At 43.1% G+C, this 17,482-nt stretch overlaps 1 protein-coding gene across 1 annotated transcript in view; it reads right to left on the bottom strand.

The window, feature by feature from the left end:
• pmepa1 (prostate transmembrane protein, androgen induced 1) overlaps window positions 1-12,383 on the bottom strand; it is a 36,307-nt gene extending 23,924 nt beyond the window's left edge. Inside the window, exon 1 of the mRNA XM_034584658.1 lies at window positions 11,862-12,383. Coding sequence (XP_034440549.1) covers window positions 11,862-11,958 — 97 coding nt within the window. The 5' untranslated portion in view covers window positions 11,959-12,383. The remainder of the gene's footprint in view (window positions 1-11,861) is intronic.
• Between the last annotated feature and the right edge of the window lie 5,099 nt (window positions 12,384-17,482).

Raw genomic sequence — 17,482 nt, 5'->3', positions numbered from 1 at the left:
ACACACACACACACACACACACACACACACACACACAGTCTTCCTCTTATGAAGGAGTTGAAGTTGTTGACAGATTCAGCAATAACGGCAACTGCTCCAAGACTGATCTCACACGTTGTCAATGATAATTCTTAATAATCATTTCAAATGTCACTACAGTCCACATGTTGCTGACAGCCAATCAGCTTTCAGCCTGTCAGTCAGGCGTCACTCAGTCAGTTATTAAATATGTGGTTTCAGCATGAGCGTTGCCAGCAGGTTTGATTACTTGAATGAGTCAATAACCCCCTGATTATTGCCTCACACACACACACACACACACACACATCAAAATGAAGTGAATGATATGAAATCTATGAATGTAATCAATAAATTCTGTGGGTATGAAGGTTAAAGACGCAGGGTCACAGTGTAATGACGACACAGTGTGTTGTCTACACAAATATTGGCAATACATGGCTCAACACAATGAAAATGAGAAGTAAACTGTGGTGGAATATTACAGAATAATACAGATACACAGACGCACACTCCCAACACCAGACTCCATTCTTGCATCAATGAGCCGTCGCTCCCTCCCCCCACCCTGCCTCCTCCTGACCTGACCCCCGACCTCTGCCCTCGCAGAGACCCAAACCGCCTCACCTCACCCCCTCCCTCTGCGCAGATGCAGAGTTTCATATGCAAAAACCAAACCCCCATCAGCGCACCATGCATTTACATACTTGTATGAATATCTGAATGTTTAATGGTGATTATGTTGCTAAACGTATACGAGTGTAGACAAATCTGTTCAGTGACGTGGAGCTGGTCCTGTGTGTGTGGGGGGGGGGGGGGGGTGTTCAGCTGCAACATGAAACTTCACCACTAGAAATACACCTTTAAATGTCAAATCCGCCAAGTGACAAACTGTTTGAAATAATGACCTGAATGTCAGCATAACATCAAATGTCATCCACCTTCTGAGGGCTAAGGAAGGACTTTGTTTTTGGTTCAGTTTTAGTAAGGAAGCTGTGTTTTCCTGTTACACAACGGGCCCTCAGTAGAGCTCATATCTCCACCAAGGCCAGACAAAGGTTTGTGTGTAATATTGTTCACAATCAAACAAATGGACAACGGCACAGACACAACCTCCTTGGTGGCAATTCAGTTTTTTGGGCAAATTCTTAAAAGACAAGCTGTGTTTTTATAATTGTAGTATGAACAGATCACAGTGGAGCATCGTCCTGTGGCTGAGCCAAAGTCACAACACATATTATTGTGTTAAGAAGACTAGACAAACAGTGACTTACCCAGGCTCTGACCAAATAAGGAAAACAAGTTTGAATGTGTAAGAAGTTTCCATCTAATGTTTTAAGAAGCAAATTGTTGTTTACTCTGGTTTGGACTAGAACGACTGCGAGAGACTACATCGACAAAAGATACAAAAAAACCTTTCAGTCTCACAAAAGCAGTAAATTGTCATTTGCTTATCTATTCATTACAAGCTTTGTGTCAGTATTTGCCATGAGAATAACTTTATAAAATGTGAACACACAATGTGTCGCTGCACTCAAGTCTGCAAACTTCATTTTCCCCTGCTAATGTGGAGACCACACAAAAACCAGCACAACGCACTACAATACAAACCCTCACCCCAGACTTTGTTTTTCAAACTACGTAAACAGACGACAATTAAAGTATTTAGAAGACCAGACAGAGATGCAGGTTTTTTTCTTCAGCCTCAGACTAATTAAAGAAAAACAAGAGGCGATCTCTTTCACACTGCGGAGCGCTGCATAGTATGAATATAACAAGCAAACAGTCATTGCCTTTATTTATAGAGCAGCCTCTTGGTCCTCAGACAGTCTCTGTATGGATTTATTCACAGTGCGAGACAGACATATAGAGCCGACTCCGACTTCAGACTAATTAATGGGACAATATAGGTCCAGCAGACTACAAGGGCCTCAGCTGAACACTGTCTTATATGCAGATCATATGCAGAGAGCACACACTCACAAACACACACAACCCCCAGAGTAACAGTGACCTTGACCCCCAGACGCTAATGTTGCATGCATCTACATATGCATGATTTGGGGTTTTTTGTTTTCTGTGTACGTGTTATTGGAATAATGAACAGCTGAGAGCGGGATACCAAATTAACTTTTTGACTCACGGGCTAAGGAGGATGGTAGAAAAACAAATCCACCTGCCAAGCATTTGTTTTTTTATTTGCTTGAATAATATGTTTTTGTGTCACGTGAACATTTGTTCCAGTATTTCATGTAGATAATAAGGTATTAGGTTGAATAGAAACTTATTTAAGTACATTGATCAGGGGTTCGTAAATTCCAATTCGAACTAGAATGGCATTCGGTGAATTCTTCCACCAACGCCCAACAGTCCCCTTAAATCCAACCAAGTTGCACCAAATGCACACACGCATTAATAAATGTCCCTTAAATATGCCTGATTATTTTTTTCCATCGCCATCCATGAATTATTCTCTGGGAAATCAACAAAAAATCCTCCCCCACAATGTCAAAGAAAGAGAAAACTAACTCCTGGATCCTGGAAAAATGTAAAAGCTTCTTTCCTGACGCTGTTAGATGTGTGTGTATGTGTGTGTGTCAAACTCCAGCAGAGACAGAGGACAGGAGCAGAGCGTCCATAAATCAAAACGCAGAGGAGACTCTCTGGATACGGTTTTATTGCACGACTATTTCGGTGCAATCATTAACCCACAAGTGCGGCGAACAGTCTTCTAGGAATTATCCACCAAACGGAAAAAATCTACCCACATTTGGCGGCGCTTGGCAGGTGTTGATTTCAGACCCTGGCTGGGACGTGGGATGAAAGGCACGAAGAAGTTAGAGAAGCAAGAACGATGGAAGCAAAAGAGGAAATTATTTCAAGTTTTTGTCAGTTTGGCATTATGCTCAAAATAGTATAGTACCCGTGACCCTCTGCTGCCACTGCAAAGCAGAAGAGGCCTGTAACAGCAGAAGCAAATAAAAAGGTTTTGTTGGAGCACTTGAGAAAGCACTGCGCCATAGCTGCTTAATCTTTGCATAACCTTAACCGTTAGCAGAATAATAAACTCATTCTTGACAAAAGTCAGAGTCATACTTCATTTCCCTTTAGAAGTTTTTATGTGCACAAGATTATACTGTATTTTCCCTTTGTATTTGATTTTGTGACTCAGTTATTAAAAGTTCTTGTGCTGATGATTGAACCAGGAGTGTTTCACGTGCATCAAAGCTAAAGGAGAGGGCTCCAGCTTTGAGTTGAGTAACATTTGTCTATGGGGAAAAATGAAAGGAACTTTTATTTCTGGAAGCAGGGGCGCTTGAAATAGGTCTTTCCACTTCACATCTCTGTAATGAAAGAGAGGAAGGAGGGCAGAAGGCCGAAATCAAGGATGGAAAGAAGGAAACAAAGAGAGCACGTTGCCAGGACAAGTCAAACATCTGGATGTGGAAATCAGGAAACGCTCTTTTGTGCATTATAAGCTGCTGCTGACGTGCCCTTAAGCAGAGTCCTCAACCCACAGCTGCACCAGTGACGCTGTGAGGGCAGTGGACGACTTATTTGGAAGCAGGAAACAAACAGGAAGCAGCTGAGTCGACTTTCTGCGTTTAAATAATTTCTTCAGAGACAAATTAGTTTCCGTTTGTCACACTCAAGGATTAAAGTGAAGTATAAGAAACAGAAATAAAAGGTGGTTTGATTCTCTACACACAAAGAACATCAACCACGTTTCTTCGTTGCCAGAAAAAGGCAAATGTAGAACAAAAATGTTTGATATACTTTAACAAATCCTCCTCGACTAACACATCGCATACACACACACACACACACACACACGGATACACACACACACGCACGCACACACGCGCAGCTCTGAGACAGCCAGACAGAGGTTTACATAATAAGTCTAGGAGGCCAGCCAGAACAGGCTCAATCATTTAATTTCCATGATTCACTGAGAGAGAAAGGCGACAGAAAAAAAGAAAAGAGAAGCCGTCAATGAGAACGACAAGACGGTGACAAGAAAGACAAACACCTCCTAACAACTGACGGCCATGTTTGAAAATATAACGGATTCCTTTTCTTATTCATATTCTTGTGTATTTCATTTCCTTTCACATGTAATCAGCCCCAACATGTGTCAGCGTTGTAGCTGGGGGCCGATACCGATATAGGGAGTAATACATTTACGACTGTGACATATTGGCCGATGTATTTACAGGTTTCAACCAGTTACTTTGAAGACTTCTATCAGAGCTTCATATCAGAGCCCCATGATTAAATAAAGTCATGTGGCCTTGGTGGTGAATAAACTGGGAATTGCCCCATTATCCTCACAAACCACAGACAGAGGTTTCTGTCTGTAGGTTTCCACAGTCTTTAACAAAGCTGAGGCGAGTGTAAAATAAAAGTCTTCATATTGACAAAAATAAGCGCCAACACCGCTGTGAATACCTATTGATTTTTATCAGAAAGTCTGGTTCTAGTATCACTATCTCAAAGATTTAATCAAAATCGCGGTAATATCAAACAAGAAGTGTGAACAAACAAATCATCCACCTATCATACGTTGACTCCGTCCTTGTTTTTTTCCGTTCCTCTCTCTGTTCCGGCTGAGCGACAGTGACACAGCACATTTAAGACAGTCACCTCAGTTAAATGGTGTAAAAAAAAGTTGCTTCTGGTTTCGGCTATTATAGTTGATGAGATCAAACACAAAGCTGAGTGGAGTTTGCCTCAGGATGTATTTTTCCCATTTCATTTCATGCTGTCATAAGAGGGATCGGTATGATCCTGCTTTTTGCTTTTCACACTGATTCATGAACATCCTCTGCGTGTCACATGGGAGCTGCAGCCTGAGCAGGATGTGGAAACTTTGTACCGACTGACACATGACAATGACAAAGTGACACACGTCAATAAGAAAGATGAGTTTCAGACGCGAGAGTGACTTTCTGTCGAGCTATAAATACTGTAAATACAGACATGATGGCTGCTGCTGCTGCTTTTGTACACGTTTAATATAAACCAGGAGTGGTGTGGGGCGACGTGGCCTCTGAGAAAACACAATTAACTGGAGGTGACGTGATGTCCAGCGCAGTAGCTAGACATGTCACATATGGTCAGATAATGATGTCATGCAACTCGAAGAGACTCAATAGAGCAGAAGCATCAGACACTGAAGTCCCGACAGATAATCTCTTCTGGTTTTATCAACAAGCAGGTGCAGTTTCGTCATTTTTAGCCAATAATTACTTTTTCTTCCGTCAGTTTAAATGATAAACGTCACATTGGTTCTGAAAGTGACTTGTTACACGGTCACAGTGAAACTTGGCTATCGTCTGGTGTATTTGTTTTGACTTCACGTATTAACTTAGAGAGGGGACTTGAGAATTTTGTATGACAAACGTACTTTTCACACATTTTAGGTTCAGACTAAACTGGAAACTCAGAAGGCCCGGACCAGGTAGGGGTGATAGCAAACTCAAATCTCTGTAAGATTAAGAGTGGACGTCATAACTTCACCTATGAGCGTAGCCCTGCTCTGTAAACTAACGTAATTCACTCTCTCACTGAGCATTTCTTGCATTGCAGCAACATGGATACTCCTTGTCTTCATAAATTGAGTTTCCTTAAAATCCATCAAATTCACAGAAGCTAGAGTAAGTTTTACCATTTTTTCCGATGTATCTATAAACTTAGTTTCAATACTGCAGGATCCACAAACCCGGCGAGTTGTCAGAACCTCTCAATCAAACTTTCTTTCATATTGACAATAATTTTACCTTTTCACCAGTTAACCAACATTTAATACTTTCTACTACCTCTTCATCTTGTGTGTCTATATGTTTTTTTTACTTAATGAAAGAGTGTTGACAGTTTAAGCCAAATGGATTTTAAACAGATTCAATAAATAAAAAAAAAAAAACCTACAGCAACCTAAGCCGGGAGCTTTTTTCATTCTTAAATAATGTGTCATCAGTTAGGGATTCAGTGTCTTGCTCATGGGTACACAGGTGGTTGCGGGGATCAAACTCGCGGCTTAACGCAGGGTACAGTTACAGGAGTCTGAGCAGAAAAGACCAACAGGCACATTGTGTCCTTCCTGCTACCAACGCAACAGTCACTTCCTGTCCACAGGAACACTCTGACTCGTTTCCCTAGAATTCAATAAACGCCACTACCCTCCAGCTGAACTCACACACGCACACGCACACACACCTACACGCACACACTCGAACGCTGTAGGTAACGTTTATGTTGGCTGTAGACACAGACTGGGGAGGTGTTGATGTTAAGACGACCAGACGTTTAGTAAGAAATGTACAGGGAAACCAGGCTGCTGGTAGGAAACCATTCTTATGAGCTGATACCAGCAATGACTTCACCATGCACACACACACACGCACGCCTGCACGGCTAGCCTATGAGTAATGCTGATGTCATGTGCTTTGACTAGCGATGTCTGCCGCTCAGAACAGATGTGTAATACATAGGAGTTTGCCGTGTGTGTGTGTGTGTGTGTATAAGTGTGCATGCGTCTGCTCTTATATGTCAGTGGGTGTAACAGGTATATGTAACCCTACAATTACAACTCCACAGATCCAGATGAGGGAGGATGTGCAGCGGAGACACTGGGACAGATTAATAATAGTTTAACGTGAGTCAGGTTCCTTGCAGCTCCTTTGTCCGGTAAATCGGGATTTACAAAGTTATATAACTGAAATGTATATATGCTTTTACTATGTGCGCAAGTTGCATGAACACAACAATCTTTATACATAACAGGATTAGAAGTGGGAACCGGTCTTTTCCCAGTTCAACCAGAGCTCAGCTAACTGAGTTGCTTTATGTGTTTTAGCCATGAGTTGTACCAATGACTGTATAGTAAAGATGAACAGTAAAGTTATGTGTATGAAGTTTTAAGCGTCTATTGGGAATATTTTAGTCATCAAAAACATAACTTTAATGGCTAATTAACCCAAACAATCTGACCGTTTTTAAATAACTTGCCTAATTTCTTTCACTCCTCTAATTCCGCGGTTGTAGATGGAATTTTGTATCGTCCTAATGGTAGTAAACATTAAAAAACATATTAAAACGGCCTCTCCACTAAGAAAGTGTCCAATCTACTCTGGATAATCCACCGAACACAGCACTGTCAACAGTTTTTACAGGGACTATTACATTGAACTACGTTGCTGTGGAATTTTGCATTGCGATGGACCCACAGCTCTCTGACACAGATACTTGAAAACCTGGACAAATGAAACCAAAACTGTCGCCGTCATTTCTTTATTGTCTATTTAGATGAACTGACCCTTGAAGGCAGCTTTGCCTTCATGTGACAACATCTGTTATGAAGTGAGAGCTCATTTCCCAGATGGCTCTTTTGAAGTGAAAGTCTGGGGAACCCCTGCTTATTCTATCAGGTCTGCATCGTCTTTTGATCACCTCATCTCAAGTGAATAACGTGAATTTTCCTGTGTTGCACTTTCTTCCCGCGTCTCTTTCATCTTTCCCCACCCCACTCCGGTGCACACCGCCTCGTACAGATGGAACTTCTCGCACATAACCTTGTTTTTGTTTTTATTTACCGGATAATGCTTTGTTCGTTCCAGAGTCTAAAGGCAGGTTTTCCGTCAACTCCTACTCAGTGTTTCTCTTTTCTTTCCGCAGCGTTTCTCTCTTCTCTCTTTTGGCTTCACTGCCTCGACACCTTGTTCTTATTTTCCAGAAACATCACTCTCCCATTTCTTCACTCTCCCTCTAGCCTTCTCTCTCCTCTGCAGGTTTATCTGTTTCCCTTCTTGTGTCGTCCAGACTAAACATCACGTCTATTCTCAGACAGAGGAATTGTATGTGTGTGTCTGGCTGCATTCTTATCATGTCTTTCTGTTGCAGGTCCAGACAATCTGTATTACACTGACTGATTGTTACCGCTACAACTATTAGCACGGCTACTGTTAAGATTTATGTGGACACGACTTTCTGGAGATGTCGTTAATAGTTTGAGTCTTAATGTTACAGCATGCAATGTTCCCCTGACTTTGTGGAAACAGTCTGGGGCCAAGTCCTGTTTTAAAATGACAAAGCCTCCATATACAGGCATAGACCGAACTTAAAGATGAATGAGGCCTCTCTACTTCCTCCCATTGTACAAAATGAAGCCAAGATATCCTTGATATGGGCACCACCATCTTGCACAGTGGTACAGTATGTTTGGTTTGTATGTGGCCCTGACGACGGCTTTGAAGGAGGCGGACCCTGAATTGGGTTTCCGCTTGCGTATATAGGTCAATACAATAATGTTATTCCCAGTTTAATGTGGAAGGACTTGATAATCTTAGATAGAGCGTGGACAAAGGAACACCTTTGAGAAAAACTGGAACGCCGAATGTGACATTTTCATCTTCTTTAAAGTGGTAGGTCAACACTGAAACAGAACTAAAAGGAAGCTCAGACGAGACTTTTCTTTTCTAAAGGCAGCTGAAAATGTTTTCCATGTCACGCGGAAGGTCTAATGCCATTTTAGTGGGCCGGAATCGAGAGCATCGTGACTGGTGTGGAATAACTGTGTGGTATGAAAAGACAGCGTCTGGACAAAAGGGTTTGCCGTGCATCGCAAGTCAGAGGATGGGAGCTGAAATCGACACCATTACAACACTCATCCCCGCTAACCATGTTTTTAACTTCCTCTCTTCTTTTTAAAAGACTGAAAAGTAGCCCGGCTCTTCAGGAGCACTTACCCAGAGGCCGTTTGTGCACTTAATTCCTAAATCACTAATGTTCTGCTTTTATTCCTGTCTATAACACAGAGTGTACGATGGTGGGCTACACAAATCAGCTCGAGGTACTGGTAACACGCCCATGGGAACGCTTGTTTTCATTATTTATTATTACTTTTTTGTAATTTTTAAATTCCTTCTTTATGTCCCAGAAGGTTTTTGTTTCAGATTTTTTTCCCCTATCAGTTGTGTTGCAATGGCAATAAAGTGTTTGAATCTTGACTGTGAGCCAGACCTGGTTTTTTTCCAACATCATAAAGCTCCAAGGAGCAAATCTCCATAAAAGCCAGGTTCCAAAATCCGGTGGAAAGCCTCCAGAACAGAGCAGAGATCAATGACCAAGGAATTACATGTTCAAGCATCAGTATGGGGATGATCTCCAGGTGACCACCACCTTTTGGACATGTACGACTACACAACATATGTATGGTACTATAGATGTTTACACTGGCCTGTCAAAAAAGCCATTTATCGTCATTGTATGTTTCTTATCACGTCTTTGTTTTCACACAGTTCATCTCATAATCTAAACCCTGGTTAAGTCTGTGAGTAGTTGATTCGTATCTCACCAGGCTGAATTCAGCCCTGCGTGTTTATCATGGAAAATGAACTCATTACATGGGTATTTTTAAAGTCTTATATTAATGATTCATATTTCAATTGTTTACTGGATTAATTGATTCATGTTTGATCAATCAAATGTCAAATCGTTAAAAAAACACTTGATTTGTCCAACCAACAGTCCGACACAAATATTCAGTATATGGCTGCAACAATAGGTAGACTGTTGGAAAATTAATCAATAATTATTGTAACGGTTGATTAATTATTAGCCATTTTATGAGCATGTATTGAACAACGTTGGGTCTTGGACTGTTGGCTGCATAAAACAAGATATTTAAAGATATCACATCCGTTAGGTTTAGGAAACTGTGATGAAAATCATGATTGTTGATAAATCTGTTAATCATCTCTGGTAGTCAACTCTCATTGGTATACTTCCACCATCATTACAAATAAGACCTTTCAAAAACAATGAATAGAATTGTTCGTCTATGGGAAATTAATGAGTTATTTTTAAGATAAAAATCCAGCTTCTCCAGTTCAAATATTGGCATTCGTTAATCTTGAAAATGTAATATATTTGCCTTTTTTCCTCCTGGATTGATTAATGGAAAAAATAAGCGACTGATTGACTGACAGATCATAAGAACAGATAAAGTTGCTTGTCTTATTTGAAGGCATTCAAGTTTTCTGCTGAACACACACACACTCAAACACACACACACACACACTCAAACACACACACACACACACCTATCTTAATAAAGACTTTGCATCGACTTCCATCCATTGTGGACAGCCTAACCAATCCTAACCCCTAAACCTCACATATCCACAATTCACACCTTATAACCAGGACCTCACAAACTACGTTTTGCCTCATGATAAGTGGGTATTTATGCTGGAGAAGGTCCCGTAGAGGCTACACAACCCAGTACACACACACACATTCACACACCTTACAATAAAAGATACTGGTAAGTTGCAGCTCTCCCACGAAACAAGAGAGCTGCTGTAAAATCAATGAATTTCAAAGTTGCTTGTCTTTTTTTGAAGGCATTGAAGTTTTGTGAGTCAGCTGTGCAGGTGACCTCTGCTGAACACACACACACACACACACACACACACACACACACACCCACACAGCCATCTTTATCAAGACTTTGCATTGACTTCCATTCATTGTGGCCAGCCTAACATATCCACGATACACAACCTAAACCAGGACCTCACAAATGATGTTGTGCCTCATGATAAGTGGGTATTTATGCTGGAGAAGGTCCTGCAGAGGCTACAGAAACCAGTACACACATATTCACACACCTCACAATAGGAAAATTGCATACACACACAGTCCCCTTGCTGGGAATCAAACCCCTAACCCGGGGGGAGGGTTTTTAAGTGCCTTGCTTCACCCAGCAACACAAAAATACACAGACATCAAACTCGTGTATAAATCGACACAGGGATTTCCCGGACACGACCACACACACGCACACACACACGCGCAGAGAGAGAGAGAGAGAGAGAGAGAGAAAGAGAGAGACGTGCACGCGCCCGCCCGCACGCACGCGCTCGCAGGCAGACGGCGAGACAGACGTCTGGCTTTGCTCGACATGACGAAGCGGCGACAAAAACTTCCAGCTCCCGCTCCCTCCTCCTCCTCCACCGGCGGCGGCGGCACGGAAAACCAGCACTTACCGGCGGTGTAACATCCACCGTCCCGCAACCCCCCCCCCCCCCCCAACACAACTTACACGCACTTTTTTTAAAACCCGCAGATAAACCGTTAAAAAAAAACAACAACCCCGCACACACACACACACTCACACACAGACAGACAGAAGACGTGCATGTCTGCGTTTGTCCGCCAAGAGAAGCGGACCCGACCGGAACCCCGTTGGAAAAAGGGCCAAGTTGTGCAGAAATCCGCCTCCATTGCGAATAAAGCGGCGAGGAACTCACCTAAAAACACCATGTTAGAAACAAGGCGGCGGTGGGGCTCACTTCGGCGGTGTGTGCGTGTGTGTGTGTGGGGGGGGGTGGTGGGACGCCCGCTGGTGCCTTCGGTTTTGGGTCAAGTTCAACACCGAGCGTCGCGGAGCACGGGGGGGGGGGGGAACTTAACGTCTTTTGAGTGAAGCTAGCGATTTTGTTTACGCGTCTTTAAGCTAGCGGCGCTGGTTTGCGATGCGTGAAAAAAAAAAAAAAGCCCCCCCCCCCCCCCTCAAAGTTACAGTGTGCTAAAAAAGCTAACAACAACATTTAGCTAGGTCCACCCGGCTCATACATGTCCCCCCGTGCCCCAGTGTGACCGCTGCACCGCACGGCGACACGAAAACAAACAAAAAAAGATGCCGATGCCCCCCCCCCCCCTCGACTCGGGGAGCCGCCGGACACCGGGGGGGAGAGAGAGAAGAAAGCCCCCCCATAAAAAAAAAGTGAAGTGAGACAGAAGCAGAAACAAACATGGAAGAAATGGAAGTTACTCACTGATCTCCATGCTCTGGAGGGAGGTGAAGCGCTTGCAGTTACAAGTACAGGAGACATTGGCGGCGGTGGTGTTTGGAACACCCATCAAGTTCAACATTTACAGCCTCCGGAGAGCAGACATCCGCGGGTCCCGGGGTGGAGGGCGAGAGGAGAACCGGAGAACTCCAGAGAATCCTCCCTTTTCCTCTGCTTCTCTTCCAGCCTCCTCTCCTTCCTTCCTTCCTTCCTCCGCTCCGTGCGTCCTCCTCCTGTCGGGTTCTCTCCACCTCCTTCTCCTCCTCTTCCTCCGCAGCCGGTCAGTCAGTCAGCCAGTCTATCTCTATCTGTGTCTCTCTCTCTATCGGTGTCTCTATCTCTCTATCTATCTATCGGCTCACTATCAAAGTGGCCGCACAGTCTTTACATTTACTTTGCTGCTGTTGTTATTCGGTCGTGTAGTTCGGTTACTTTGACTGTTCGGTTCCGTTCGTTAAGAACCAGCCTTCGTGTCTTTACGCCGAGTGACCGGCGACTAAACTGGACGTCTGCTCCTCTCTCTCTCTCTCTCTCTCTCTCGCTCCTCTCTCTCTCTCCCTCTCTCTCTCTGTCTCTCTCTCTCTCTCTCTCTCTCTCTCTCTCTCTCTGTCTCCCTCTCTCGCTCTGTCTCTCTCTCTCTCTCTCTCTCTCTCTGTCTCTCTCTCTCTCTGTCTCTCTCTCTCTCCCTCTCTCTCTCTCCCTCTCTCGCTCTGTCTCCAGGGATTTCTCAGTCTCTCTCCATCTATCTCTGTCTGCTCCTCTCTCTCTCTCTCTCTCTCTCTCTCTCTCTCTGTCTCCCTCTCTCGCTCTGTCTCTCTCTCTCTCTCTCTCTCTCTCTCTCTCTCTCTGTCTCTCTCTCTCTCCCTCTCTCGCTCTGTCTCCAGGGATTTCTCAGTCTCTCTCCATCTATCTCTGTCTGCTCCTCTCTCTCTCTCTCTCTCTCTCTCTCTCTGTCTGCTCCTCTCTCTCTCTCTCTCTCTCTCTCTCTCTCTCTCTGTCTGCTCCTCTCTCTCTCTCTCTCTCTCTCTCTCTCTCTCTCTCTCTCTCTCTTTCTCTCTCTCTCTCACTCTATATCTCTCCCTCTGTCTCACACTCTCTCCTCTCTCTCTCTCTCTCTCTCTCTCTCTCTCTTTCTCTCTCTCTCTCACTCTATATCTCTCCCTCTGTCTCACACTCTCTCCTCTCTCTCTCTCTCTCTCTGTCTGCTTCTCTCTCTTTCTCTCTGTCTGCTCCTCTCTCTCTCTTTCTCTCTCTCACTCTATATCTCTCCCTCTGTCTCACACTCTCTCTCTCTCTGTCTGCTCTCCCTCTCTCCCTCTCTCTCTCTCTCTGTCTGCTCCCCCTCTCCCCCTCTCTCCCTCTCTCTCTCTCTCTCTGTCTGCTCCCCTCTCTCTCTCTCTGTCTCCAGGGATTTCTCAGTGTCTCTCTCCCTCTCTCTCTTTCCCTCTTTCTTGATGACACTGTCTGTGTCTGTCTCTCATTTCCAATTTCCACTTGCTTTTATAGAACATCACAGTCTGCCACTGCATTTAACACGCACACACACACACACACACACACACACACACACACACACACACACACACACAAATACATAAAAAGAAAAGCCTTTTAACCATTTAACTTGTTTTAATTAACGCATGTACCTCAGAAGGCTTTTGAAGACCTCAAACAAAGAAAATCATTTCATCGTGGATTGAATGCTACATTTTATTGAAAATTATATTCAACATAATTTCCCTTTTGTCTGTCTTTGTTTAAAAAACCTTCTTAATAATTTAATAAATCTTGGACTTTTCTGTACAGAAGACACCATAATCCTTATCATCAATCAATCGATCCAATGTGTCACAGGGCTGAACAAGGTGCAACATCCTCTGTTCTCATCCCTCAGTCCCTCTCGCAGGACAGACACAAGTGCAATCGATGCAAAATTACATCTGCTGGTCCTATGTTCTACAATGGGACCGTTTAGTTTAAAAAGGCATCGAGGTCATGGTGTCTGTGGTGTCTGTGGTGTCTGTGGTGTCTGAGGTGCACAACTGAAGGTATGTCCCTAGCATCCGCTGGTGGCCGCTAACACCCGATAGCATCTACTGGTAGTTGCTATCCTAAATTGTGCAGAAGTCCTTCAAACAAGGGTTGTTCTCCATCTTTTCCTAAATTCTAAAATACAATATTTACATTAGAAGTCTTTACCATAATGGTAAGGTACCAGATTCGTAAAATGTTTTGCTGTTTAAAACGTGTTTTTCGGGGTCCCTAACATAGGCTGTTGCGCAGTAGCGGTCGGTGGAAAGAGCAGAGGTGCACAGGTCCCACCAAGTCAGTTTCAGCTGTCAATCATGAGGTTTTACCCTGTTTTTATATTACCTTTACTACAGCCAGCCACCAGGGGGCGATCACGATGGTTTGGCTTCACTTTTAGAGAGCCGTTATGTCATCCATTTTTGTTTACTAACGTACCATCAGGAGCAGATAAAGTAACACATTTTTCTTTGAGTCGCTCAGTATTTTGTCCCAAAACCCACACAATATGATTTTATTGTGACGAGATGATGACACTGAAAGATAAACGATGGTCTTGAATCATCACCGAGTCCTAAAATCATCTTTAATAATCCTGTGGATGTGATGTCTGCATTTCTTTCCATCCTATGTGGAAAGTGCAGCCGTGTGTGATACTTGCCCAAACTAAATCTAGATTTAGAAACCTCTGAACACACAATGAGTTAGCCTTCAGTGTCCGACCCCTTGCTACTGAAATTCAACACTTTCTGCAGCAGCTGCACGATGAAAACCCTCCACTAGTCTTCAGCTGCTTTATTCACCTGTATTTTGTAGCCTTCACGAATAAAAGGTCAAAACAGTGGTGATTTGAACTTGAACACTGCGGCTGAATGTCCTGTGACAGAACATGAAAACACAGAATATTGTTTTGTTACTCAAAAAGGTAAGCGACCGTTTCTCATTAACACTTACACATGCAGGCTGAAGCTCATTAAGAAGGTAACACACCTGTTTACAACAAATTTCCATATAACCTGAAAATATTCATCCCAAAAGGGCTGTGAAAGCAGAATCAAAATGTTAAATATCAGTGTCCTTGAGTATGTGTGCGGGTGTGTGTGTGTGTGTGTGTCTGCAGTGGATCAACGTGTGTGTGTGTCTGCAGTGGATCAACAGAGCCAGACAGCATTGCGTCACCTCCATGATTGACAGACCCCGGGGACCAATGAGGCGGGACTGAAGCAGCGTGTCTCATCTGAGTCAACTTTGTAATTAGGTCTCTGCTGAAGTTTTATAGCTGCATGTTAAAGTGGTTTTATTGGCCAGCTGGACTCACAGAAGATCTAATCACACGGATAAAGAGAAATATACACACTGTCCACATTCATTGCTCAGAGTTTACAGGAAATTAAACTTGTTTCCTTTTGAGAGGAAAAAGAGAGATTACAATATGAAGAAAAGAAATATGGCAGGTCGTAATGACGGACTCAAACTCGTGACCATTTACATCCTGAACTGCTTTTTTTTTTGGTGGATGTCGTTTGAGGGTCAGGTCAACCAAGCTAGAAAATACTTGATCTCGTCAATACTTATGATTTTTTGTGAATATAAAATTAATTTTAAAATATGTTAAATTTCGAGATCTTCAAAGGCACATCAAAGCCTCACCAAATAAAACTAGATGCACCTTTTTCTGTGAACACCAACTACAGTAACTGAACAAATTCCGGATTTAAATATGATAACGTAAAAACTGTTGATTCTGTATTTTCTTCTTTATCTGTGGTGTTACCTGACTTTACTTATGATAAATGAGCTGGTTAACAGGGATTATGGGACTTCAAGATGATGACCGTATATAAATAAATGCATATAAAATCCTTCAATGAGAGGCAGGTGTGGATATTCTCTACTTTTAACAAACTACTCACCCTGATTGTTATTAAATTCAACAGAATGTCATGGGCTCCGGCACAGTGGTGCAGTGGTTAGCACTGTTTCCTCCCCGCGAGAAGGCAGAGGGTTCGAACCCTGTGGAGTTTGTATGTTTGGTTAATTGCAGACTGGACAAAGTGAGTGAATTTGATTGTGACTGGTTGTTTGTCTCCTCAAAGAATAAACAGTATAAATGTTGGATGGAGGATTTCATGGTGGCTTCATACACCAGTGTAAAACAGTGTGTACAGCCTCTGCTGCTCCCTGCTGGACTCCAACAGTACTGCCACCAGTGACACCAGGCCTGTGTCGACACTGGACCAAGTGATGGACAGACCTCCACCTCCCCTCGTACTGTTGTTATCAGGAACTGGATCAAGTGCAGTGAGATACTGGATTATCGTTCAACAGATAAAGTTTGAAAATTCTCTCATACTTATCTCCTGGAGCTCTGGAGAATAAACTTTTGGGGAAACTTTTCCCTTTGTTGTTGAGAGTTAAGCGAGCAGACAGTTCTTGGGAAGAGTCTTCAATCACATCTATTTTGACCCATTTACAAATTAATGCTGTTGCTGCTGCTGCTACTACACTTAATAGTTAGTTCAGGCCTATGCTTTTGGGGGATTTATGCAGCGATAACTCCCAAACTATATCATCTAACACAGAACAAAGGCACACACATGCAAAGAAGTTCTACTTTTGCTGGATCTAAAAAACGTACTGTTGGAAAAGTCAGACAAAAGAGCTGCACACAGTGCTGATATTCAAAGAAAATCCATTTTAATAAAGCAACATTTCAATCTAACAGAGATATTTGTCAAACTTGACAAAAATAACCTCAGTGGCATTCCTTCCATAACACAGTGAAATGCCCGAGGTGTTACTTAAAAAACTAAATAGATTCAGCTCGATGTGTATCTCAGTGGAAGAAAGATACAACCAGGATGTGATGCTGTCACGTTGCCTTGTCATTAAAAGTGCCTGCGAACCGTCAGTCTGATATGTCAGAATTCAATGTTTTGACAATGTTTTGACTCTGCATGAGTTTTAATCCCTGTCAATAGTAACAAACCTTAGAATTCAAACCACATGACCACTCATGTAAAATGGGCACGCCCATCCAGACTAAAAGGGCCAGCAGCGTATCCAGACCTCAAGTAGTGTGGACACCAGGATGCATCTCCGCCACCATCTCAAGGAAAAACTCTGACACTCACCGGTAAAGACGTCAACGTGGAAAGATAACTGAATTTGACAGCTTATGGCGAAAATGGCTGTCGCCAGTGTCGATGTGCTACAAACCAAAAAAATCCTGATTTCAACAGTGGAATGTATACGTCACCCGGACTCCACCCAGGTATTTTCCTGTGAGCGAGTCTGACTCCAACAATCTCCTGCTGCTTTCTTCATATCAAAAATAGAAACTCCAGACAATGTCCACAACCAAGGCATCATCTAGAGTTTATGTCTGGAAAGTGCTCTATACTGTTTGTTTACATCTGTGGTTTGTGATGTAGTGAAACTACACAGGTGGAGCTGTCTGTATGAGGCCTTGGCGCAGGCAGCAGGATGACACACTGATAGTCAAGCTGTGAGTCAGTTTACCGTCTAAATGGTCTGAGTCACCAACACGGACACCCAGGTGTGGTCATTCTTTGTCT

This window comes from Hippoglossus hippoglossus, chromosome 5, assembly GCF_009819705.1.
Source record: "Hippoglossus hippoglossus isolate fHipHip1 chromosome 5, fHipHip1.pri, whole genome shotgun sequence".
Lineage (NCBI taxonomy): Eukaryota > Metazoa > Chordata > Actinopteri > Pleuronectiformes > Pleuronectidae > Hippoglossus > Hippoglossus hippoglossus.
This window is presented reverse-complemented; position numbering and strand designations above follow the sequence as displayed.